The 24,833-nt window shown below is 35.0% G+C and overlaps 1 protein-coding gene across 1 annotated transcript in view; it reads left to right on the top strand.

Annotated features, from left to right (window-relative positions):
• Positions 1-22,635, top strand: part of SREK1IP1 (SREK1 interacting protein 1) — a 39,971-nt gene extending 17,336 nt beyond the window's left edge. The window contains exons 3-5 of the mRNA XM_045895442.3: positions 4,109-4,252; positions 19,466-19,538; positions 22,024-22,635. Coding sequence (XP_045751398.1) covers positions 4,109-4,252; positions 19,466-19,538; positions 22,024-22,213 — 407 coding nt within the window. The 3' untranslated portion in view covers positions 22,214-22,635. The remainder of the gene's footprint in view (positions 1-4,108; positions 4,253-19,465; positions 19,539-22,023) is intronic.
• Positions 22,636-24,833: the final 2,198 nt, after the last annotated feature.

Below are 24,833 nucleotides of genomic sequence, written 5' to 3'. Positions count from 1 at the left end.
ATTCTCTCTCAAGATTGTTTTGGCTAGTCCGGCACCTTGAATTTGGGAATTGGCTTTACCATTTCTGAAAAAGCCCTGTCATGTTTTAGTAATCAGCTACTAAAGGTTGTAATTTGAAATGTCTCTGTGTATCTGTGGCCAGAATTTGTTTCTGGTCACCTAAGAATTTTCTGCTCATTGTCTGCTTAGAGTCTATATAGAAAAGAAGTCATAAGAACTGTAATTTGGAATACAATTATTTCCTAAGTTTCTTCACTTACTTCCCCAGTAGAAAAAAAATAGAAACTATTTGTAGCTTCATGAGTAATTTATCTTAGGATTAGTTTAGGGTCAGTTTCATTGAAGTAAAGCTAAAATGCATGTGAGATGGAGCTTGCTGCCAGTGTGGTGGTTATTTCAGTATTTTATTTACTTTAAATATTCATTGTTATATGAAGTGTTTGGGTGCAAAGCTAGCTTAAGTAAAGGGAAAAGTGTATCATCAGGAGTTCTGATCAAAATGGCAAACTGAACCAAGATATAAAGTCCTCCCTTGTGCTTTGAACACAGAAATGCTGAGAAAAACAAGAGTAACAGCAACAAAAATAACCCAGCTCAAATGAATGAAAGGGAAATCCCCAGTGCTGGAAATGAAAAGGTGCTCAAAGCCAGAATAGGGAATGATAGCTGGAAACAGTGAGGTCCACAAGCCTACTGGGTAGACTTTTATGGACTAGGGAGTGAAGCCTTAGACCGGTGTGGGATGGCAGCTTGGCTGGAGTGGGGACTCTTGCATAAAGCCCTAGTGTTGAAAAGGTTGTGAAACAGGGATTAGAAAAATCCCATTCACTATCTAGGGAAAGTGGCAAGAAACTGTACTGTATGAGTTCCTACAAGATAATAATTAGAAGAAAAGGAATAATCAAGAATTGTTTACCCAAGCTTATGCCATGTGTAAGTATGAGGAGTGAATTTACACTGCCTCCAGCGAGGCAGGAACTATTTTTCCAGGTTAAGAAATTAACATTGAAATTGGATCTGGTATTTGGGCACCTGGCCTGCTCAGGGGTAAAGTGTGCAACTCTTGATCTCAGGGTCATGAGTTCAAGCCCCACGTTGGGTATAAGAGCTTACTTAAAAAAAAAAAAAAAAAAAAAAAGATTGGTCTGCGTATGATTTCACTCATATGTGGAATTTAAGAAGCAAAACAAATGAACATGGGAAACATAAAAAGAGAGCAACAAACCAAGAAACAGACTCTTAACGATAGAGAACAAACTGAAGGTTGATGAGGGAAGTGGGCGGGGGATGGGTTTAATAGGTGATAGGGATTAAGGCAGGCACTTGTGATGACTACCTGGTGTTATATATGAATCACTAACTTCTAAACCTGAAACTAATATTACAATGCATGTTAACTAACTGGAATTTAAATAAAAATGTGGAAAAAGTTGGTCTGGTATCAAATTAGATAAAGAAACTTAAGTGCAGCTATATGTCATTATTAATAAAACAATAGGGAAAACTAAAGACTGCATAAAAATTTTCAAAATAAAGGGACTGGGGAGCAAAGAGGAGATAGGTTAAATATTGTTGATATTCAGTGGTTTTTCTTACAAAAATGGCAACTTCATATGATTAAACTAATAACAACCAAAAGAGAATAGTAGAGTAATTTCAATATCAGACTTTTGAAGCAAGAGCAGTATTAAGAATAGAGATTCAAGAACAATGAAAAAGGTAAAATGATAATGATCTTGATTGTGCTTACTAATATAAACTCCAATTATTTTTAGTAAAAACTGTATTACAAGGAGAAATTGGCAAAACTTTGATGATAGAGGTACTTAAAATTACACTATCAGAAGTTATTAGACAAAAATACAGTGGAGGGCGCCTGGGTGGCTCAGTTGGTTAAGCGACTGCCTTCGGCTCAGGTCATGATCCTGGAGTCCCTGGATCGAGTCTCGCATCAGGTTCCCTGCTCAGCGGGGAGTCTGCTTCTCCCTCTGACCCTCCCCCCTCTCATGTGCTCTCTCTCTCTCTCTCTCTCAAATAAATAAATAAAATCTTTCAAACAAACAAACAAAAATACAGTGGAGAAGATTTTAACAACAAAATAGACATAGCACTCCGTTCAACAGTGTGATATGTATTCTATTACATACCAAATCATTTCATAAATTTACTAGATGATAGTCCACAAAAGAAATCTCAGCAAATAGCAAATAACTGATCTCATACAGAGGTATCTAATACAGAGCTACTTTCTGGTAGCAGTGTAATAAATTTATAAATCAACAAAAGCATAATTTGAAAAGTCCATATGTTTGGAAACTGAAAAGAATACTTCTGAATGATTCATTTGGAAAGAAATCACAACAGAGGAAACTTGTTTCCAGCAGTATGGCAGACTGGATCCTCTTGCAAACAATTAAGGAACTTGTATAAAATGTACAGTACATATTTTAGTTACAGTAGTGTTCTAGGAAGAAATAAGGAATTAGAGGACAACCATCAAAGGAAAGCAGAAATTCAAAGAGGTAAGACTTGGGGCGCCTGGGTGGCTCACTTGGTTAACCATCTGCTTTCGGCTCAGGTCATGGTCCCAGGGTCCTGGGATCAAGCCCCACATCGGGCTCCCTGCTCAGAGGAGAGCCTGCTTCTCCCTCTCCCTCTGCTGCTCCCCCTGCTTGTGTGCGCTCTCTCTCTCTCTCTCTCTCTCTCGGTCAAATAAATAAATAAAAAAAATCTTAAAAAAGAAAAAGAGGTAAGACTTGAGGATATTTCCTGAACCCAGTGTTCATGAACTTGTGTTTTCGTGGGTTGGCAGAGTACAGGAGATAAAATCAAGGCCCAGCATCCTGCCTAAGATTGGGACTCTAATAAGAGGTGTTCTTGTATAAATCTAGAACATACAAAGGGTTTCACACTCAAAGTAAGAGAGAACTAGAAATAAGCCCTAGCATAGAGTTAGGATGAATCATTAGTGGGTCGTGGAATCAAATATGTGGTTACCATCAGCAGCACTGTTTATTGTTGTTTTTATTTTTGTTTGTTTTTAAATATCAAATGTAATGCTTCAGGTAACTTTTTGTTTCATTGTTAATGAGTTAGTGTGTATTTGTATTTGAATGTGTATATGAGTACAAAACATAATACTGAGTGGCGAAAACTAGTTGCAGATTGATAGGTAAGTATAATTGAGTTTATGTTATAAAATAATCCAATATGCTGTTTTGGAAAGATAAATACCAACTGTCGTAAACCAGCTTCTGAAGACAGAATAGAATGGGATTAGGACAGTGTTCCAAGGAATGATGCAAGATCCCCCCCTTTGTGTGTGTGTGTGTGTGTGTGCGTGCGCACGTGTGCGACACACCTGCAAACATTTACCTTAAAAAAAAAAAACCTAAGTGAATATGACAGAATGTTAACATGTAGGTGATAGGCACTTGGATATATATTGGCTATACAATTTCCTGTACTTTTGTGTTATTTGTACTATATGATTTTTGAAAAAGCTGTATCATGCACTAAGCAGGTAACTATTATAGTTTTATTATGGGGAGAGTCTTTAGGGGGTGAATGATGTCAGAATGAAATTTTTTTTTCAGAATGAAATTTTTATTTAAGTGTTCTTTAGAAGAGCACCCCTGGGTGGTGCAGTCGGTTGAGCTTCCAACTCTTGGTTTAGGTTTAGGTCACGATCTCAGGATCATGAGATTGAGCCTTGCGTCAGGCTCAGCAAGGAGTCTGCTGGAGTTTCTCTCTCTCCCTCTCCCTCTCCCCCTCCCTCTGCTCTCTCTCTCTCAAGTGACACCTTTAATTAGATGAAAGCTATGTAGTTGCTATGTAATTAAGTACATAGAAAGGGAAAATACATGAAGTATGATGTAGCCAAAAATGCTTGTTAAATTAGAAGCCCTGATGAATAAAGGAAAAAGCTCTCTCTCTTGAGTGGTGCATTCAGGGAAAGCAAACTATGACCCACCAAATAATCAAAGTTTAAACATTATATTATTAAAATTGTAATTTGTTTCTTAACCATGAGGCAAAAAACTAAAAATATATAATGTATATATTATTTTGTCATTCACATTTTTGTTTGTTTGTTTGTTTTACTTAGCTGGTCACCTGACATTTGAATGCCGTAATTTTCTCCGAGTGGACCCCAAAAGGGATATAGTTTTGGATGTGAGCAGCACAAGCAGTGAAGAGAGTGATGAAGAGAATGAAGAACTGAATAAATTGCAGGCATTACAAGAAAAAAGTAAGTAATGTTTTTTCTTTCCCTCCATCCTTTAAAAATGTTTCTAAACATTCTGCTTATGATTATGTCATGTTTATTGTTCTATTGTACTTATCATTTAGATAGCTTGTGTATTTTATGTAAGAGGTACTGCATAGGTAAGGAAATAGGCTTTGAATTTCTAGGTACTTTGCCTCAGATCAAACAGCTAATCAGTGTTAGAACCAGGAGGCAAGTCTATTTCTGATTCCACAATGCAGGTTTTGTTGTTGCTGTTTTTCCATCACACTAAGATGTGTCACATGGTACAAAGAGTCTGATTTAAGACTTGGTTTGTAGACCTGTTTGGCCATTTTGTAGCATGTGACTTTCAGCAAGTCATTTAACCACTGTGAGCCTTAATTTCTTTGTGGGATATTGCAAAGAATAGGTTTGTCAAGTTACACTCATTCACATCAGAGATGCTAACCAGTAGCCAGGTTTACTAGTAATTTCAAGTATATACATGATCATGAGGCATAGGGAAAGCTGCAAGAGTTCTAGGACCACCAGTATAGCTCCCCACATATTTTCTTTCTACTTCACAATCCACTCTGGCCAAGATTAACATGAGGTTTCTTCATTACTTACCCAAAAGAAAGTCATTTAATCATGAAATATCTCAATTTTAAATCCGTATAGTTACATTTTCCAGGGAGCCATGTCTCATACATCCATAGATCCCAGGATTATGTACCATGAACAATCTTAGACAAACCAGCTACATCCTATAAGCAGTCTATAAATAAGGATTCTCTTGCCAACAACTTGATCATGGATCTTTAGCTTTCAGAACTGTGAGAAAATAAATTTCTCTTAATTAAATACACTTTCCTAGCATGCCGCCCCCCCCCCCCCCTCCCCGCCAATTCTCTAGTTAGCAAATACCACTCATTTGTTTCCAGGAGGTCTGTCATTAGCATGTTTACAGAGAGATTTAACTAAGTTACCTTTTTTCTCTCTTGGGGGCATCCTCCTCTCTCCTCAAAGAAAGAGAAGATTGCATACCTATTGTTTAACTATTTCTTTCCCATCATGTGTATAAAATAGCCTATCCTTGCAATGGGGCTTTTAGGGATAAAATGTAATGCTGTATATGAAAATACTTTGTAAACTTCAAAATGCCATATGGTCGATGTCACACAGAATAAAAATGTAACTTGTTTGAGTATAGGTTTAGGCATGGAATGAGAGAGATACAAAAAAGTTTAAATCTTATTTTAGCTCATCAGAGAATAAACCAAATACACTTTAAAACTTTTTAAGCTTTCCATATTACATCTAGTGAAGGTAAATGAAGTCAAATGCCATCGTAATAGGACAGGCTGAGAAGGCAAGAGGAAGAGAGTCCTAAAAAGGACAAACAAGACTTACATTACATATGAGTATATACAGCTTCAGGTAAAGATAGCTGCTTGGGTGTACGTACTTGATTTTATTAGCTACTGAAACACCACTGAAATGATAGTGGAAGAATTTTTTTTAAAAAAACATAAACCCACAAAGACAAAGAAAATGAGATAGGAAACAATAGTAACAAACTTAAAAAGCAGATGGGTTTAGGGATAATGGATTGCACACTTGAGAAAGCTCAATCCTTTAATAGTAGGAAGTCTGAGGAGTAACCTGATAGTATACACTTTAAAACTCACCAAAGACTTGGTAATGTGTATCCTTAGGTACCTCTGTGAGGACATCTGTAAAGCTAAAAACAGAGGGATTGGTTAAATATCTGACGTAATCCCCTTCAATTCCCTTTGCCTACTCTGTGAAGCCAGGTGGCTTCCCTCCATCACCTCAGCAGGCTACTACATGTCTGTTTTCTAGACAGGGTAAAACAAAGGGTCTTTGAATTGGGACATACCAAACACAGATGAAAACAGTAAGTTAAAGTACAAATAGAGAATGGCGAGAACCTTCCAGACATCTTCATCTGTTTGGTTCCCAGACTTCTATCACTCAGGCAGAAGATTTGAAGATTTATCTCTGGGAGATCTGACTGGTCTAAGAAGAAAGACAGACATAAAGATACTGACCTCAAGGATTCTTCAAGGACACGACATAGCCACATTATCAGCAAAGTTAAGATTTAGAAGTTTCACTTGCGCAAAGCTTCATATGAGCTTTTTTAGACAATCAGGGAGCACTAAATTTCTGAAGAAAGACTTTCACGTGAAATATAGATACCAAAACCAACCAACCAATGGAACAACTTGAAGGATACAGAGTCTGTGCAGGGAGAAGAAAACAGAAATCATTAATGCCCAGTTTTATAGAAAGATATGCTACAGCACCCATGAAACAAGAATAAGATAGTATAAAAAGAACAAAACAACAAAAGAATTTTTGGAATTAAAAAAGAAGCAGACATTCAAAACTTGATAGAGCTGGAAGCTAAAGTTAAAGAAATCTAACAAGCAAAATAAGAGAAGGAAAAAAAAAAGATAAGACAAAGAATCTGTGTAGGAAACACTTCATTCAGATGAGCCCTAGAAGGAGAAAACAGAAGGAATTTCCAAGAACCGAAGGACATTAGTTTCCAGATGAAAGTGTTCAATAAGTACTAAGCACAGTGTTAGAAATAGACCCACACAAAGGCACATCGTTATAAAACTTTGTATCATAGGAAACAAGGAGAATATAATTCAAACTTCCAGAGTCAGGGATAAAACAGATCATAGGTAAAAGATCAAGAGTCAGAATAACTTTGTTCTTCTGTAAAAAAATACTGGAATCTAGTAGATGTGGATAATGCTTTCAAATTTTTGAAGGAAAATTATATCCAAATTAGAATGATATACCCAACCAAATTATCAACCAAGTGTGAAATAGAATAAAGATCTTGGCAGACATTCAAAGTAAAAAAAAAAAAATTTACCTCTCACGTACTCTTTCTTAGAGCACTGATTCCAGAGGTTTCTACCAAAGTAAGGGAGTTGACCCTTAGAAGGAAGACTTTCTAGGAAGTAGAGAAGATACGAAGGGAGTCTCTAGGGCATTTGTAGAGGAGATCTCAGGAAGACAGCCACACCAGTCACAGAGACCAGGCTGAAAGATCAAAGTGAAGATTCTGGGAGAGAAAGCCTAAGATTGTCAGTTCCACAGGGACAGTTTCTACCCCATCCATCTCCACTGCCCTATCTAAAAACAAAAAACAAGAAAACTGAGAAAACCCAAACCAAACCAAAACAAAAACTCTAGTATTAGGAAGGCAGTTAGAGAACACATAATTTAAACCTAGTTTTACAGAAAAGGAACTGAGGACAGATGACTCCCCAGGTCACTAACTTGTCACCATGAAGCCAGCACTGTGATCCATGTTTCTTACCTACTAGTCCTATACTGTTTACAGTGTGGTGCTCTCCTACCTTAGAGATCACCCAGTCTATTGGTTCTTCATCTTTTTTCCCCTCACCACATCGATCTCGAAGGATAAAGTACACTCTCATCATGAATAGTGGTTTAGTCTAGAGGTGATTTTTCAGTAAGAAAACCTGGGACAAATCTTACCCTGGCAGGAAAAGGAGGGAGTTAACATACCATACACCAGGATAGGGAGTAGTTGGTAAAACTTCGTTGTGAGAATCAGCTTTCCCTTAACCTCACGTTGAGAATGACTGACTCAATATAGACTTTTTTTTTTTTTTTTTCCCTTTAAAAAGATACACTTGCCGGGCGCCTGGGTGGCTCAGTCATTAAGCGTCTGCCTTCGGCTCAGGTCATGATCCCAGGGTCCTGGGATCGAGTTCCACATTGGGCTCCCTGCTCGGCAGGAAGCCCACTTCTCCCTCTCCCACGCCCCCTGCTTGTGTTCCTGCTCTCGCTATCTCTCTGTCAAATAAATAAATAAAATCTTTAAAAAAAAAAACCATACACTTGCCTACGGTCACTTAAAGGCTCAGAACTTGTTTCCAAGTCTCATGGCTCCCACTCAGGAGAGTGCTTATTTCAGGATATCATGCAGATTACAAAAAGTATTATAAAAGGGATCCGTATTTATTTCATGGTCATCTAGTGGAAGCCCAGTGACCCCCTACTCAAACAATAAACTGGTTCCTAAATATAGGAGGAAAGGAGTACAGAGGTTGTGGTTCTTAGTTCCATTGATAACTTTGTGATAGTGCTTAGGATCTCGGATGGCGTGAGGGTAGAACACTGACTTGAGTGTGAGTTCTCATGCCATAGCCATTAGTGGTACTGAAGGCTCCTGAATCCTTCCTTGGTTCTTAGAGGTGGGGAGCTCTTGTATCAACTCTCTTGAATAAGTTATGGTTTGCGGGGATTTTTTTAATGACAATAAAAATAGTGAACCAGGAGAAAGCAAAGAATTTTTAGTGTACTTATGTTAATTAGTTGTTCTGCTTTTATGAAATAGAGACATGAAGGGGAAGAGAGCTAAATGTCACCAAATAAAACTCAAAACTTATTTTTGTATAAGTTATGGTCTTTTTTGCTTCTGTTTACATTTGTTTCTATTATATTGTATGTTTTTCAGTATATTTAAGGAATTAAAGGAAAATCTTTCATTTAAAACAAAAGTCTAAATGACAAATACATCAATTTTTGACACGAATTAGAATATGTGAGAGCAGGACTTGACGTGGATGGGAACAAGCATTGTTGGCGTATAGTACAACAACCTGGGACCCAGGCAGCCTTATAAAATTGTATTACAGGTGCTGTGAACAGGGAAAGATTGACTAGTCCATACGTAATGAGGATTCTATGATCTTACTGACGCACTGTGTGTGTTTGTGTGTGAACATGCTTGTTGTTTGGTAGCACTACCATGGTTTAGGAAGCTTATTAAGGTTTTATAGTGTGTTTTGAACTTGCTGAAGAAATTGCCTTTGGAATTGTGCATGATAGTAGCAAATATCTGAAGTCCTATTTATGTTATAGTATGCAGAAAGCCAGCGTAAAAGGATTTTACTCTTCACAAAGTACCCAAGAAATTCAAGAGTATGGATTTTTTTTCTCATTCTGTTTTACCTAGTGTTCTTTAACATTAATCAGCTATTTACCTGTAACCAGGAGGTAGTCCTCTTCCCATATCTCATCCCATAATATTTTATGATACTCTTTTAGTTTAGTCCAGAAAAGAAATGTTGTATTTTGACAAATTTGGGGGTTTGGGCTTAGTTTGATGTTTTGGTTTGGTTTTGTTTGTTTAAGAAAGTTTTATTTTAAATTCATACTTGATATTATTTAAAGATGGTTGATTCTGAATGCTGCCCAGGAGAAAATGCCAAAATCAGGTATTTGCGTGTTACCATAATTGTGTCTCTTGTTCCCTTTAGTAACTGCTAGAATCAGATTCAAGCGAATGACTCCAAGTGGTGGTTTCAAGCTTCATAAAGATGTGGCTTAAATGAATCCATAGCATAATTGGAATAAAACCTGTATTTGGCTCAAAATGTACTTTTCATAAGAAAGTTACAAAAGATACTTGCTAAGTAGTTGACTAGAAGGCCCAAAAGTGAATGGAAATTTCGATGAATGGATCTAGGTTTGAAACAACTTAATCAGGTATTTAAAAGCAACTGGAGTAGCTACAAACCTGGTGACATACGCAAAGATCTATTGGGTGACTGCTGGTACTACTAGGATGGTTCTTTCTTGTTATCCCAAAGTTGTCTCTAAGCACTGGATCATATCCTCTGACTCCTGTATGGTACACAAGAGACTACCACTCTTGCTGAACATAGAAAATTTAAGTGGTAAAGTACATAGGGTTTTTTTGCCTTCAATTTTGTACTCCAAAGGTTGATTGTATTATTTTCCAAGAAAATACTGTTTTGAAGAAACTCAGATTCTTTTCCTTATGCCTATTACATTTCAATATCCTGTCTCAGAAGACACTTCAATAAATAGAGGTGGAATCATTTTAAGAGTGGTAGTATAGAAACAGTCAACTGTCTAAATCAAACTTTTGTCTTCAGTGCTTGAATTCTCATATACTATTATTGTCAATACTGCTAGTTCCTAAGGGTAGTAGCGAGGAAAAAAGATGTCTTGAATTCTAGAGTTATTTTGTTTTTATTAGAACTAATTTATCCATATAACCAAGTCACTGGACTCCTTATCCATCATTCCTAAATGGAAGTGGTTATTTTTCCCATAGCTACTTATTTGCTTAGTTTCTTATAACTTTGGGGGAGGGGCATGTTTACAGTAGTCATTCTGAACTTACAGATACAAAAAAAAATCTGCTCAAGAAAAAGCTAAAATGACTATTTTAATGTCAGATCACGTCAATTGCAAAGCAAAGAATATTACTAGGGATAAAGAAGGTTTCTTTATAATGATAAAAGTGTTAGTGCAGAGGACATATGAAAAGTAAGTGTTTATGAATACTAAGTGGTGATGCACCTAATAACAAATTCAAACTCTATGAGACAAACTGCTAGAATCACCAGGGAAAATCCTTGTGGATAAATAAATCCACAATTATAGTTGGAGATTTCAGCATTCCTCTCTTAGTAATTGATGGAACCAGTAGACAGTAAATCGGAAAGGATATATAAGACTTGAATAACACTGCCAACCAACTTGACCTATTCAATATTTATAGAACACATCTCCCAACAAGAGCAGAATACACATTAGTTTTCAAGAGCACAAAGAACATTTACCTAGATAACCTTATTATGTGCTATAAAACAAATCTTAATACATTTTCAAGGATTCACATTATGAAAATATGTTCTCTAGCCACAAGGGAATTAAATTAGGAATTTAGTAACATCTTCCTAAAAAATTCCCCAATATATGTAATCTAACATACTCTAAATAACCCATTGGGTCAAAGAAAAAAGGCAAAAGGAAATTAGAAAGTATTGTGCACTGAATGAACAAAAACACAATGTAATATTTATGGGATGCTCTTAAAGCAGTACTTAAAGGCAAATTTACAGGACTAAATTCTGTATTAGAAAAGAAGAAATGGGGCGCCTGGGTGGCTCAGTTGGTTAAGCGACTGCCTTTGGCTCAGGTCATGATCCTGGAGTCCCAGGATCGAGTCCCGCATCGGGCTCCCTGCTCAGCGGGGAGTCTGCTTCTCCCTCTCACCCTCCCCCCTCTCATGCTCTCTTTCTCTATCTCATTCTCTCTCAAATAAATAAATAAAATCTTAAAAAAAAAAAAAAGAAAAGAAGAAATGTCTCATATTTACAACTTAACCTCTGCCTTAAGCACTAGAAAAAGAAGAGTAATGAAACCCAAAGTAAGCAGAAGAAAGAAAATAAAAAAGATCAGAGATGAAATCACTGAAATGGAAAATAGGAAAACAGTAGAGGAAATTAGTAAAACCAAAAGCTGGTCCTTTGAGAAGATCTATAAAATTGAAAAATTGCTCTCCGAACTGATCAGGTAAAAATGAAAACAAACAAAAAAAACCCAGTATCAGAAGTGAAAGAAGTGACAACAGTACAAATTTTAAAGGTATTAAAATAAGGGGACTATTGTGAAAAACCTATGCCAATAAATTGGACAACTTAGATAGAATGGACAATTACTTGAAACATACAATCTACCAAAAACTCTTTGAAGAAGAAATAAACTGAATGGCTTACATCTATTAAAGAAGTTAAATGTTTAGTTTAAAAACTTCCAACAAAGAAAACTCCAAATCTGAATGGCTTCTCTCTTACTTCTACCAGATGTTGAAGGAGAAATAAAACCATTTCTATATAAAATCTTAAAAATTGAAGAGGAGGGAGTACTTTCCAATTCACTTTTTAAGATCAGCATTCCCCTAATAACACTACAAGTAGAGACTCCTACAAATACAGGCACAAACAGAAGTTTAAGCAATTAAAAGAATTTTAGCAAACCAAATCCAACAATATGTGAAAAGGATGTTATGACCAATTGGTGTTTATCCCAGTAGTGTAAGATTTGTTTCAGTTCAAACCCAGCCAATGTAATTCACCATTTTTAATAGCTCTTTAAAAAAGAACACCTATATAATAATTACAGTATTTTAAGAAATTATATGAGGAAGTTCACTGTCCATTTTTGATAAAAATACTCAGCAAACTAGGAAAAGAAGGGAACTTCATCAACTTGATAAAGGACATCTATAAAAAGCTGGAAGATTACATAATACCTAATGGTGAAAGACTGAATGTTTCCGTAACATAAGAAACAAAGCAAAGATGTCCACTCCTACCACTTCTATTCAACATTGTAGTGGAGAGTCCAGCCACACAATAAGACAAGAAAAATCAAAGGCATCCAGATTGGAAAGGAAAGAGTAAAACTATTTACTGATGACTTGGTCCTCTATATAGAAATCCTATAGAATCTACCAAAAAAACTTGTAGAAACTAATAACCTAAGAACTAAGTTCAGCAAAGTTATAGAATACAAGATTGACCAATGGGCAAAAAATCACTTGTATTTCTGTATCATGACAATAAATCAAAAACTGAAATTTTAAAAATACCTTTTATAACAGCATTAAAAATGAGAAATACTTAGGGATAAATTGACAGAAGATGTGCAAGTCTGGAACATACAAAACATTGCTGAGGGAAATTAAAGAAATGAATGAATCAAAAGATAGACCATATTCATGGAATAAAAGATTCAGTTTTTTTAAGATGTCTGTCTGTTCACTCATTGAACACTACATCGAAAACTAATGATGTACTACTATATGTTGGCTAATTGAATTAAAAAAAAAAATGTCAGTTCTCCCCAACCTGATTTATAGATTCAAACTCATCACAATCAAAATTCTAGCAGACTGTTTTAGAAATTGACAAGCCACTTTTAAAGGTCTTGTGGAAATGTAAAGAACATAGAATAGCTAAAATACTTTGAAAAAGAGTAATAAAGTTGGAGGACTAGCACAACCTAATTTCAGGGCTTAGTGTAAAGCTACAAGTAATTAAGGCAGTGTTGTATTGATGTAAGGATAGATCCATGGAATAGAACAGACCCATACATTTATGGCCAATTGATTTTTTTAAACTTCTTATTTTCAAAGAATTGTAGATTCACATGCAGCTGTAAGTGATAAGAGAGTACTTTGTACCCTTTATGTAGTTTTCCTCAATGGTAACATCTTCCAAAATTGTTGTACAATATCACAACCAGGATTCTGACATTGATAGAGTCAAGATAAAGAATATTTCTGGCACCACAAGGGTCACTCATATTGCCTTTTTAAAAGCCACACCCACTTCTCTCTTGTCCTTACTATCTTCTTAATTTCTGGCAACCAAAAATTTGCCGTTTCTATAATAAAATTTCAAAAATGTTTGATAAATGGATTCATATAGCATATAATCTTTTTAGATGGGCTTTTTCCACTAGCTATAATTCTCTGGAGATGCACTCAGGTTGCTGCATATTTCAAGAGTTTGTTTCTTTTTATTGTTGAATAGTATGTAAGTCTATGATCCTTTTTTGAGTTGATTTTTGTGTAAGATGAGAGACTTAAGCCAAGTTTTAGCCTTTTGTTTAAAGATAACCAATTGTTCCAGCGCTCTTTGTTGGAAAGCTATCTTTCCTCCATTGAATTGCCCTTGCATTTTTGCCAAATATCAGTTGGTCATATTTGTGTCTGTTTGTTTCTAAGTTGTCTTCTGTTCCATTGATCTATGTGTCTTTTCTTCCATCACTGCCACACAGTCTTGATTAACGTAGCTATATAATAAGTCTTAAAATTGAATAGACTGATTTTTTTTTTAAGATTTTTATTTATTTATTTATTTGACAGAGAGAGACACAGCGAGAGAAGGAACACAAGCAGGGGGAGTGGGAGAGGGAGAAGCAGGCTTCCCGCCGAGCAGGGAGCCCGATGCGGGGCTCGATCCCAGGACCCCAGGACCAGGACCTGAACTGAAGGCAGACACTTAATAACTGAGCCACCTAGGCGTCCCTATTCCTGTTTTTGCTTAGAGTATTTATTATGAAATCATTGTCAGATTTTGCTAAAAGTATTTTCTGCATTGATCAGTATGATACTATGATTTTTCCTTAGCTTGTTAATATGGTAGATTATATTATTGATTTTTGAAAACTGAACCAACCTTGCATCCCTGAGTTCTATTTGCTAATATTTTGTTAAGGATTTTTCCATCTATATTCATGAATCATGTTGGTCTATAGTTGATAGACTATAATTTTAGTCTGATTTTGGTATCAGAGTAACAGTGACATAGAATATTGAGATTTCATTCTCCTATTTTTTGGAAAGATTACATAAGATTTGTATTAAAGTGGTATTAATTTTTCTTTAAATGTTTGGTAGACTTCTTCAGTGAAGTTATCTGGGCCTGAAGATTTCTTTTTGGAAGTTTTAAAATTACAAATTCGATTTCCTCAATAGTTAAAGGGTTATTGAAATATTCTATTTCATGTGAGATGAGTGTAGCAGTTTGTTTTTTGAGAAAGGGGTCCATGTTGTCTATGTTGTCAGATTTATTTCACTTATCCTTTTGATGTATACAAGGTCCATGCTGATATACCTTTTTTCATTCCTGACACTATTAATTTGTGTCTTTTTTTCTTTCACATTTTGCTAGAGATTTGTCAGGTTTATTGATCCAGCTCCTTGTTTTATTCTTTTTCTCTAATTTTTTTTCTGTTTTCAATTTCATTAATTCTTGTGCTTTATTATTTTCTTTTATTATTTTCTTCCTTCTACTTGCTTTGCATTTATTTAGCTTTCCCCCCTTAAGATTCAAGCTTAGGTATTATTAATTTGAGACTTTTCTTCATTTCCCTTGTAAGCATTTAGTGCTATAAATTTCCCTGTCAGCACTGCTTTACTGTGTTCCACAAATTTTTATGTATTTCACTTTCATTCAGTTCAGTGTGTTTTGTTTTCCTTGAGACTTCTTTGCCTCATGGATTACTTTTAAGTGTTGTTTTCTTTCTTTTACTGATTTCTTATTTGAATCCATTATGGACAGAAACATAACTTCGTATATGTTCAGTTCTTTTAAGTTTGTTAAGATTCGCTATATGACCCAAGGTATATTCTATCTTGGGTGGAGTGTTTTTTAAATATTGTTTAGATTCTGTTGATTGATGGTATGGTTGAGCTCTTCTCTATTCTTGCTGACTTTGTGTATGGTATCTATTAATTGTTGAGAGAGAGATGTTGAAGTCTCTACCATCGTAGATTTGTCTGTTTCTACTTTCAGGACTATCAGTTTTTGGTTTGTATATTGTTAGCTGTTATTTGGTGCATACACATTTAGGGTATGTCTTGTTGGTGAGTCAAAACTTTTATCATTATATTATGCCTCTTTCTCACACTGGTAATTTTCTTTGTTCTGATGTCTGTTTTATCTGCTATTAATATAGCTACTCTAGCTTTTCTTTGATAATGTTTGTTTGACGTATCATTTCTATCCTTTTTTTTCAGTGTGTCTATGTCATTTTAATTGAGGTGGGAGTCTTGCAGACTGTGGATGGATGAATCATATTTTTCAATCCATTCTGCCAATTTCTTTTAATTGGTATCTTTTTTTTTACATTAATTATTTAAATGTTAGGGCTAATCCTGCCATTTTATTATTTGTTTTCTGTTGACTCTCTCTGTTTTTCATTCTTGTTTCTTTTTTCCTGCCTTCCTGTGGGTTACTTGAATATCTTTTAGGATTACCTCTAGTGCTTTGACTTAGCTATAGTGTCACTTGAACACTTTAGAAGTACATTTTGATTTATCTGTAGTGTCTTTGACTATGTCCATAGTGTTTTAAAATTTTTCTATGGTGTTTTGTATAGCAATTTTTGGTGGTTGCTCTAGGTATTATATATACATAATTAATCACAGTCTACTGGTGTTGTCATCTTACCAATTCAAGTGAAGAGTAGAAACCATGCCTCCCTTTATTTCCCTTTACCCTCTCCCCTTTATAATACCATTGTCTTAAATATGTTCTCTACATACATTTAGAACCATATGAGACAGTGGTATAGTTTTGCTTCCACCATCAAACGTAATTTAAGAACTCAAGAGAAGGGAAGCTTATTGTACTCATGTTTTTGCTTACTATGTTCTTTCTTCTCAATGTTCCAGTGTTCCTTCTTTTATCATTTCCTTTCCATTTAGAGAATTTACTTTAGCCATTCTTTTAGGGTCTATCTGCTGGTAACACATTCTTTTACTTTTTCCTTATCTGAGTACGTCCTGATTTCTCCTTCATTCCTGAAGGATATTTTTACTGTGTAGAGGATTCCAGGTTGACATTTCTTTCAGCACTTAAAAAATGCTGCCCCCCTTACTTCTGGCTTCCATGCTTTCTAATAAGAAATCTGCTTCCATTCTATTCACTCACATAAGTAACGTATTATTTTTCTCTGGCTACTTTCAAGATTTTTTTTCATTAGTTTTCAGAGGTTAAATTGTCATATGTCTTGATATGGATTTCTTTGGGTTTATCCTGTTTGAGATTCCACTCAGCATCTTGAGTCTGTAAGTTTATGTCCCTTGCCAAATTTGGGAAGTTTTCAGCTATTATTTTTTCAAGTACCCTCCTTCTTTATACTCTCCTTCCAGGACTCCAAGTGACATAAATATTGTATCTTTTGTTACTGTCCCCCAGATTCCTGAGTCTCTTCTCTTTAAATCTATTTCCTTTGCGTTGCTCAGATTGGGTGATTTCTGTTGTTCTGTTCTCCTGTTCAGTGATATTTTTCTTCAGTGCTTGACATTCTGCTATTGAGCCCATCCACTGAGTATTTTAATTCCATTTATTGTATTTTTAGTTCTAAAATTTCTATTTTGTTCTTCTTTGGATTTTCTGTTTCTTTGGGGCTTTCATATTTTTTCATTTGTTTCCAGCATCTCGTTATTGTTCATAGAAACATTTTTATAACAGCTGCTTTAAAATCTTTTTCAGATTATTTTAATAATAATCTCTCATTATGGTGTTGTCATATTCATTGTTTCATTTTTCATTCAGTTTGAGATCTTCCTGGTTCTTGACTTGTTGAGTTCTTTTCAACTGAAACTTGTTACGTTGTATTATGAATCGCTGACTTTTCTTAAACCTTCTCCTTTATCTCATTTTCTCTAGTACCACCGCAGAAGGAAAAGTGGGGATGCCACCTTGTGACTGCCAGGTGGAGACAGAAGTTCTGTTTCCCCACTCAGGTTCCACAAACACTCAAAGTGGTGATGACTTCTTGTTACTGCTGGGTGATGGTAGGAAGTTCCAACTCCCTATTGTGGTAACCCATGGTGGGAGTGGTCTTGTTACTACTGAGTGATGATGAAGGCCCTGACTTTCATTAGATCTCCTCTGACAACACTTCACTGTAGATGGAAGGGGTGCCTCATTAATACCGGGTGGCAGCAGAAGTCAAGGCTTCCTAAATGGTCTCCATTGACACTCTTAGTGGAGATCTCTTTACTGGCCAATAGAGATGAAAGTCCTGGACACCTACTTAGACTTCTCAGGCTGGGGAATTGAGGTGCCTTATCACAGCTTTACAAGGCGGAATGTCTAGGTTCCCCACCTACCCTCTGCTGACATGGACGGGGGTGGTGCCAGTTTTTTTCTGTGGTGTTTGACTTCAGTAAAGGCAGTTATTATCTACCAGCTACCTGTCCCTAGGCTGTCCCTGTTTTGGTCCTTTGGCTAAAGAAATCAGGCTTTTGTTGGGGTATTTTTGTCTGTACCTGTTGACATTGCCAGGTTGCCTACTTCTTCAGCTCCAAGTCTGGGCTATAGGAAGCAAGAATTCCAGGGAACTCACTACTGTGTCATTCTCTGGGTTTCAAGATCCTTAGTTGGTCTGTCTTATTTCTACTTTTCAGTTTTTTATATTTGTTTTTATAATGTCTGGTATTTTTAGTTGAACTTACTGGGAGGAATAGGAAAAGTACACTTACTTCATCTTCCCAGAAGCAGAAGTCTAGTTGATTTTTTTTTCCTGTCCAACTGATTTTTGACAAAGGTGAAATAAGTTGCAAAATATTATATATGCCACTGTATTTATATACCATATAAAATATCATATATCAATCTTTCAAAAGAGAGGAAAAACTTGGGACTTATATGTAACCATTTTACGTAAGTAATTGTATGTGTATATTTGGTTATTAGAGAGCAAGCTTAGAAGAAAACACACCAAATTGCGTATTTTAGAAACAAGTTAGAGAATAGTATATATCCTTTCCTTCAGGGATACCGATGACATAAATATTAGATCTATTGTTATTGTCCTGGGATCCTGACATCATGATCCTAGAATCCCATGATGCTAACTAAGTTCCTCTGCAAAAGAAAATTTTAAAAAGCTGTATTCAAAGGGCACCTGGCTGGCTCAGTCAGTAGAGCATGCTAGATCAACCCTCTTGATCTCAGGGTTGTGAGTTCATGCCCATGTTGGGCATGGCATCTACTTAAAAAGAAAGAGAAAGAGAGAAAGAAAGAAAAGCTGTATCTGATTGTATTGTTTTGTTTTTTAAGACCTGAAATGCTACCCACCAAATTGTTGATATTGATTCGCTATAGTAATTAATCGTGGAGTACATGAATTTTTTTACTTAATGTACCTAGCAGTGATTGAAATTTTTATAAAGAGCATATAATATTTTTATAAGCTTCTTAATAAATAAAAATAATTAATGGACCTTAAGAGTACTAAGCTAAGTGAAATAAGTCAGAGAAAGACAAACACTGTCTGATTTGACTTATATGTGAGATCTAAAAAATAAACAAAAAAGCCAAGCTCATAGATACAGAGAAGAGATTTGTGGTTGTTAGAGGCAGGTGATAAGAGTGGTCAAAAGGTACAAACTTCCAGTTATAAAATAAATTAAGTCATGGGAATGTAATATACAGTATGTTGACTATAGTTAATAGTACTGTATTGTATATTTGAAAGTTGCTAGGAGAGTAGATCTTAAGAGTTCTCATCACAAGAAAAAAAATCTTGGGTAACTATGTAACATGGTGATAGATGTTAACTATACTTACAGTGATTATTTTGCAATGTATACAAATATCAAACCATTATGTTGTACACCTGAAAGTAATATGATGTTATATGTCAATGATACCTCAATTTAAAAAAACCGTCAAGAAAGGAGAAATTGTTACAAGAAAAGCACAATATCCTAACCAATGAAATTCATCGCCAACAACTGAAATAAAAAAATGTATATATACCATGTTAGTATGTAGATTCATGGTATCCTGATTCTTTCCCCTCAACACACAGGAGTAAATGAAGAAGAGGAGAAGAAAAAAGCAAAAAGCAAAGAGAAAATCAAGTTGAAAAAAAAAAGGAAAAGGTATTTTTTAACATCATTGTTTTTTAAAAGCAGGACTGTGAATCCCGGATGGATTATAAAAGTTTATTTTTTGTGTGTTGTCCAATTAATTTGACACTAATTTTTTTCTTAATGGGAATTAGATATTCAGTTATTTCAGTAAAATAACAAAGTCATGAATCAAAAGTTGATACTCAGCCATCTTTTTTTTTTTTTTTTGGAGCAAATTAAGGTATAAATAAATAATAGCCACCCTCCCTTCTTTTATGTATTCTAGAATTTTGAGTTTAAAACATCAGCCAGGCTTTTAATTGGATGATTTCTAAATTCTTTACATATATATTTTGTCTTCATATATATGAAATTGGAGCTTAAATATTTGTATTCTCAAAATGTCATTGCCATGGCTACAAAATTAAGTTATTAATATGATTTATATACTCACGATGCTGAAAATTCCTTCAGGTCTTTCACAATCCTCATCAGCCACTTATGAGTTTTTAGTATCAACTCTTAACAACTGACTGGTTAAAGAAATTGATCAAAAGAATTAAGAAGCAGTTTCTTTTATGGTAAATCAGTGCAGTTTCCCTTACACTAGAGTAAGCATACAGACAGACATTTTTTAAGGCCCTTGACAGTAGTAATGTCTGGCTTGGACCCTAGTTCTCTAACAGAGTAGGTTCTACAAGTCACGCATTACTTCATAGAGCATTTAATATGTACATTTTAACACCTCAGCTACTTTATAAATTGGAAAAGTTTGTTTTCTCTCAAATGTTGGGAGTTAAATAATCTTTAACATAAAAACTAATAGGAAGGTAGAGCTCAGTGTATTTTGTAGTCTGACTCGTGTATTGTTCAATCATTTGCATTAGCACAGCAAGATGGATTGCTTATAGGAAAAATGAAATGATCTGGGCGCCTGGGTGGCTCAGATGGTTAAGCGTCTGCCTTCAGCTCAGGTCATGATCCCAGGGTCCTGGGATCGAGTCCCACATCGGGCTCTCTGCTCCTTGGGAGCCTGCTTCTCCCTCTGCCTCTCTCTCTCTGTCTCTCATGAATAAATAAATAAAATCTTTAAAAAAAAAAATGAAATGATCTATTTTCTTCCAAATTCTAATATACTTGTTTTATCATAACAGATTATTTATTCAAGACTGGGGTCTCACAGATCTCAGGCAGGGCCTGAAATTAAATGAACTTTTCTGGGCATACTTAGCAGAGATTTTGCCACCTAATAGAATTGTTGTGTGCAAGTCTAACACTGTATCTTAAAAATGAGAATCCAGGACCAAAAAGCCAAAGAAAAACACACAGGCAAAGAAGCTCTAGTCAGAATCCACAGGTCAAGCAGGGTCTTTAAAACAGGAAAACAGACAAGAGTTGACAATAATGGAGTTGAAGAGGGAACTAGAGAATCCATGAGAAAATAAGCCCAGGAAACAGCCAAAAGTACAAATAAGATAGACAAGATGGAGGGAATACAGCATCACAGAAACAAGGGAAAACTCGGAGTTCCTAAACAGGATTCCTGAGTCACTCTACAGACCCGGCCTTATATAGTCTCATGCATTTATTTTTTCCTTCCTGTATGTCTCTTTCAGGTTTTCTTAGTTTGGGCTTTAACTTCTAATGGTTAGATCACTCAACTATCTCTTGAGGATTTTAAGTTGATTCAGTTTCTGTCTTGTCACACATTTAGAGTTTGGGTATGGGCAGATTATTGTATACCTGTTTATGTAAGATCTTAAGAGATGGCTTCTCTGTTTTGTTACTTTTCTTTTCTTTTTCTTTTTTTTTCATAGTAGAGGAAGGAATTATATAATTTTCCCCCTAATTTTTTATTAGAGTAATATTAGAAAAATAAAGAATAATGCTATATCATCTTCATTTATTTATATTCATTCAGACGCATTCAAACGCATCTTTTTGTAACTAGTGAAAATTACTTTGGAATGCAAGTGCTCATCTGTATCACTCTGCATCTAGAAGATTGAAGTATTCTGACTTGAAAAATCAAAAGAATTAACAAAAGTGCTTTCCTTTTGCTAATTTTCAGCTTTCACCCATTGATACCAAGGTACAATTGCATCTTTTTGTAACTCTTTTAAGAGACTTTGCTAACAACTTATTGCATATGCGAATGAATTGTATATATAATAAAGGCTTGGTAAATGACACTTGGCTCAAACCTTAGAAGATTCTGAAGGGTATGACAGGATGAAAAACTGAAAATCACAGAAAAATCATTATATCCTTACTGAGTTTAAAACTTATTTCTAGAGTTGAGCAGAATAGAGTTACTTGTCAGTTTCTGTGGCCAAGGAGCAAAAATTCCAAAGTCAGTATTTTAAGAGAATACAAATATATAAAGCACATTTTGAGTTTCTTTATTTATACCCCACCTTGCTCCAGAAATGATTTAAGGCAATTAAAATCTCATTTAAAATTTACCTATCAGCCATAAATGCAGTTATCAGTCAGTATGTATTATTGCCCATAGGTCTTACTCATCCAGTTCCACTGAAGAGGACACTTCAAAACAAAAGAAACAAAAATATCAGAAGAAAGAAAAGAAAAAAGAAAAAAAGAATAAGTCAAAAAGGGGGAAACATCACAAAAAGGAAAAAAAGAAGAGAAAAAAGGAAAAGCATTCTTCCACCCCTAATTCTTCTGAGATCTCCAAAAAGTAACTGAATCTTCAGCCTAAGCCATTAAATTTTTAAATTTGGTTTTGAAAGTTATCTGACCTTCCTTGGAATTTGCTATATAATTATGCTTTGCAATAAATCACAGCCTTTTCCATATAGACTTTTTTTTTTTCATATTATATGGGACCATTGTCGTCTGGCAATACATTTTTAATGTGCTAACTCTAAGGTATTGAATCAGTCTTATTACTTGGTAGCCATGTCCCAAGTATAGTTATTTGTACATACAAAATACATTATTTTTGGTATTCATGACTCTTTGTCTAACTAGTGTTATTACTTCATAAGTTGATTGTAAATGGCTTTACTACAGTCAACACAGGTGTTCTACCTAGCACTTAATATTTGCTGAATCAAGTGTCCACCTTGCAGTGATAAAGTGAGGTAGGGGATAATGCTTTGCTCTTGACTCTGAAAAATTTAATAGCTTTATATCCTATGATAATATATAAAGGTAGTGAAATTTTTCACTGTTGTTTTTAAATCTCAAGCCTTTTTCGGAAGTCATAGGAGATGAAGCTGTTTTATTGGTTTTAACTGGGACATAAGAAATGAATGGTGTTGGCAGGAAGATGATAATGAAAATACTTATAAGGAATTTTTACTGTTACATGAAACACAGAGTGTCTAGTACCTGCCTCCTCTATTATTGTAACAATTACAATTTTCTTCCTTGTTTAAAAAGACAAGTGTAGCTCAGCCTCATAGAGATGATGCTGTGTTGGGTAGAATTTTTAGGATAGACTCCTGGGTTGTTTTACAAATGTGCCATATTGGCATCTCTTCAAGTGATACCTCAAACACAGAACTTTTTAATTAGGAGAATGACAGCTAAATCATCGTTAGAGCTGATTTTTATTGTATTCTGTATGTAAATTTTATGAAGCTTGTTTCTATGAGTAATGTGGAAAATTTTTATAAATGTGAACATATATATTTATTTGTCTAAAATAATTTGTAGTTTTGAAGCAGGTTTCACAGTGAATTTATGGTTTCAAAAATGACCAGTTTGGGGTATTTCTCTCTTTTACTTCAGTCATAGACCTTAAGAGCAGTGACAAAAATTTAGGATTAAGAATTTTATTCTGTACTTTTTAAAATATAAGAGCCAGGGAGTTGCATCATGAAAGCCTTTATATAACAATGGAAATTTTATATGGGTAAGCATTTTCAAACATACATTAGTAGATAGAAGTGTTTCTTACATTTTTAATTTCACAATGATCAGTGCCCCTTACTTTGCTTAGTTTTTAGATAGCCCTGACACCCACTGAGTTAAACACTTACTGTTGTAGCAACATCAAACATCACTCAGTTATCATGGCTCAGCACCAAAGACTGCATGTACGTCACTGTGGTGCAGTTAGAAATTTTCAAGTTGCTGACCTACAGACATGGCTACAGGTAAAATCATTTTGGTGAAATCAGGTAAGTACACGTAACCCGACAAGCTGGAAAGGTGTACTGATTCTTTGTTCATCCAGCTCCCCTCGCTGGCATGACCTCAGTCAGAAGGGCGGGTGGAGGGCAGCTTCCTAACTCCTCATACCTGTGCTTACTATATTCCCATTCTAGGGAAGCTATGCCCACAGCCCTACTCTAGCGTTATAGCCGAGGAAGTTTTCACACTTCTAGCTTTTCCATAATCTAATTTAGTCAGATGGCCTCCTCAAAAAGAAACCCCCCCCTTTTTTTTTTGAATAGTTCTATCAGTTGTGGAAGAGAAACAGAGTTACTAGGTTTTTAAGGGTTTATTTGGCCTTTGCTGTATTTTACGTATTTTTTAAACTGCATTTTATGAAAATACAGTTCTTTGGTTATTATGATGAAAAAAATAAAGAAAAATTTTTAAAATGATTGAAAAATTTACATGCACAAGGATGACCTCATCCTATTAAGTGTGTAACATGGTTTAAAATGCTAATAATTGTAGTGAAACAAAGTTAATTCAGGTATTGGTGACTTTTATTTCTGTTTCTTATTGTAGAGATTATAAATTGGCTCATTAGATTTGTTTTCTGAATGGGGACACAATTAATAATGGTCCAGAAGAGTTATATAAAATTCAGCACTCATTAACTAAAACAGGGTGCAGATTAAAAAAATTTAATGCTCAGTAATTTTTTCCACTAGATAATATTCTTGGAATTATTCTTAAGTAAATTCCCCATAGTATGAGAATAGTTTAAGAAATCTCTCATCTGAATAAAATTCATTTCTTTTCACTAATTTTCTTCTAAAGTGATTTTGTTGTTGCGATTGGATACAGATCTCACTCATAAATTTTAGAAGATTAGTGAAATTTTCCCTGAGGCAGTATGTAGCAGAAGGAAAACTGAATTTAACAGTAAAGTCCAAAAAGTCCTGGCCTTTCTAACCACCTGTGTGACTTTCAACTAAATCATTTAGCTTCTCTGGGCCTTGGTGTCTTTCATCTATAACATATTGTACCCATTTATTTCTGAGACCTTTTCCCCTCCTTAATGTATATGCTTATCAATATTTTAGTACAATTCAAGTAATATTCATTTTAGAAATTATTATAGGTAAGAAGGTAGCATTCTGTAATGGTAAAGGTTGAATTTACTAAAATAACTGTTAA

Source organism: Mirounga angustirostris, unplaced genomic scaffold (assembly GCF_029215605.1).
Source record: "Mirounga angustirostris isolate CCGP_5_RB_7025 unplaced genomic scaffold, mMirAng1.0.hap1 SCAF_7, whole genome shotgun sequence".
Lineage (NCBI taxonomy): Eukaryota > Metazoa > Chordata > Mammalia > Carnivora > Phocidae > Mirounga > Mirounga angustirostris.
Note: the sequence above shows the minus strand (reverse complement) of the source record. Positions and strands in the feature narration are given on the sequence as shown.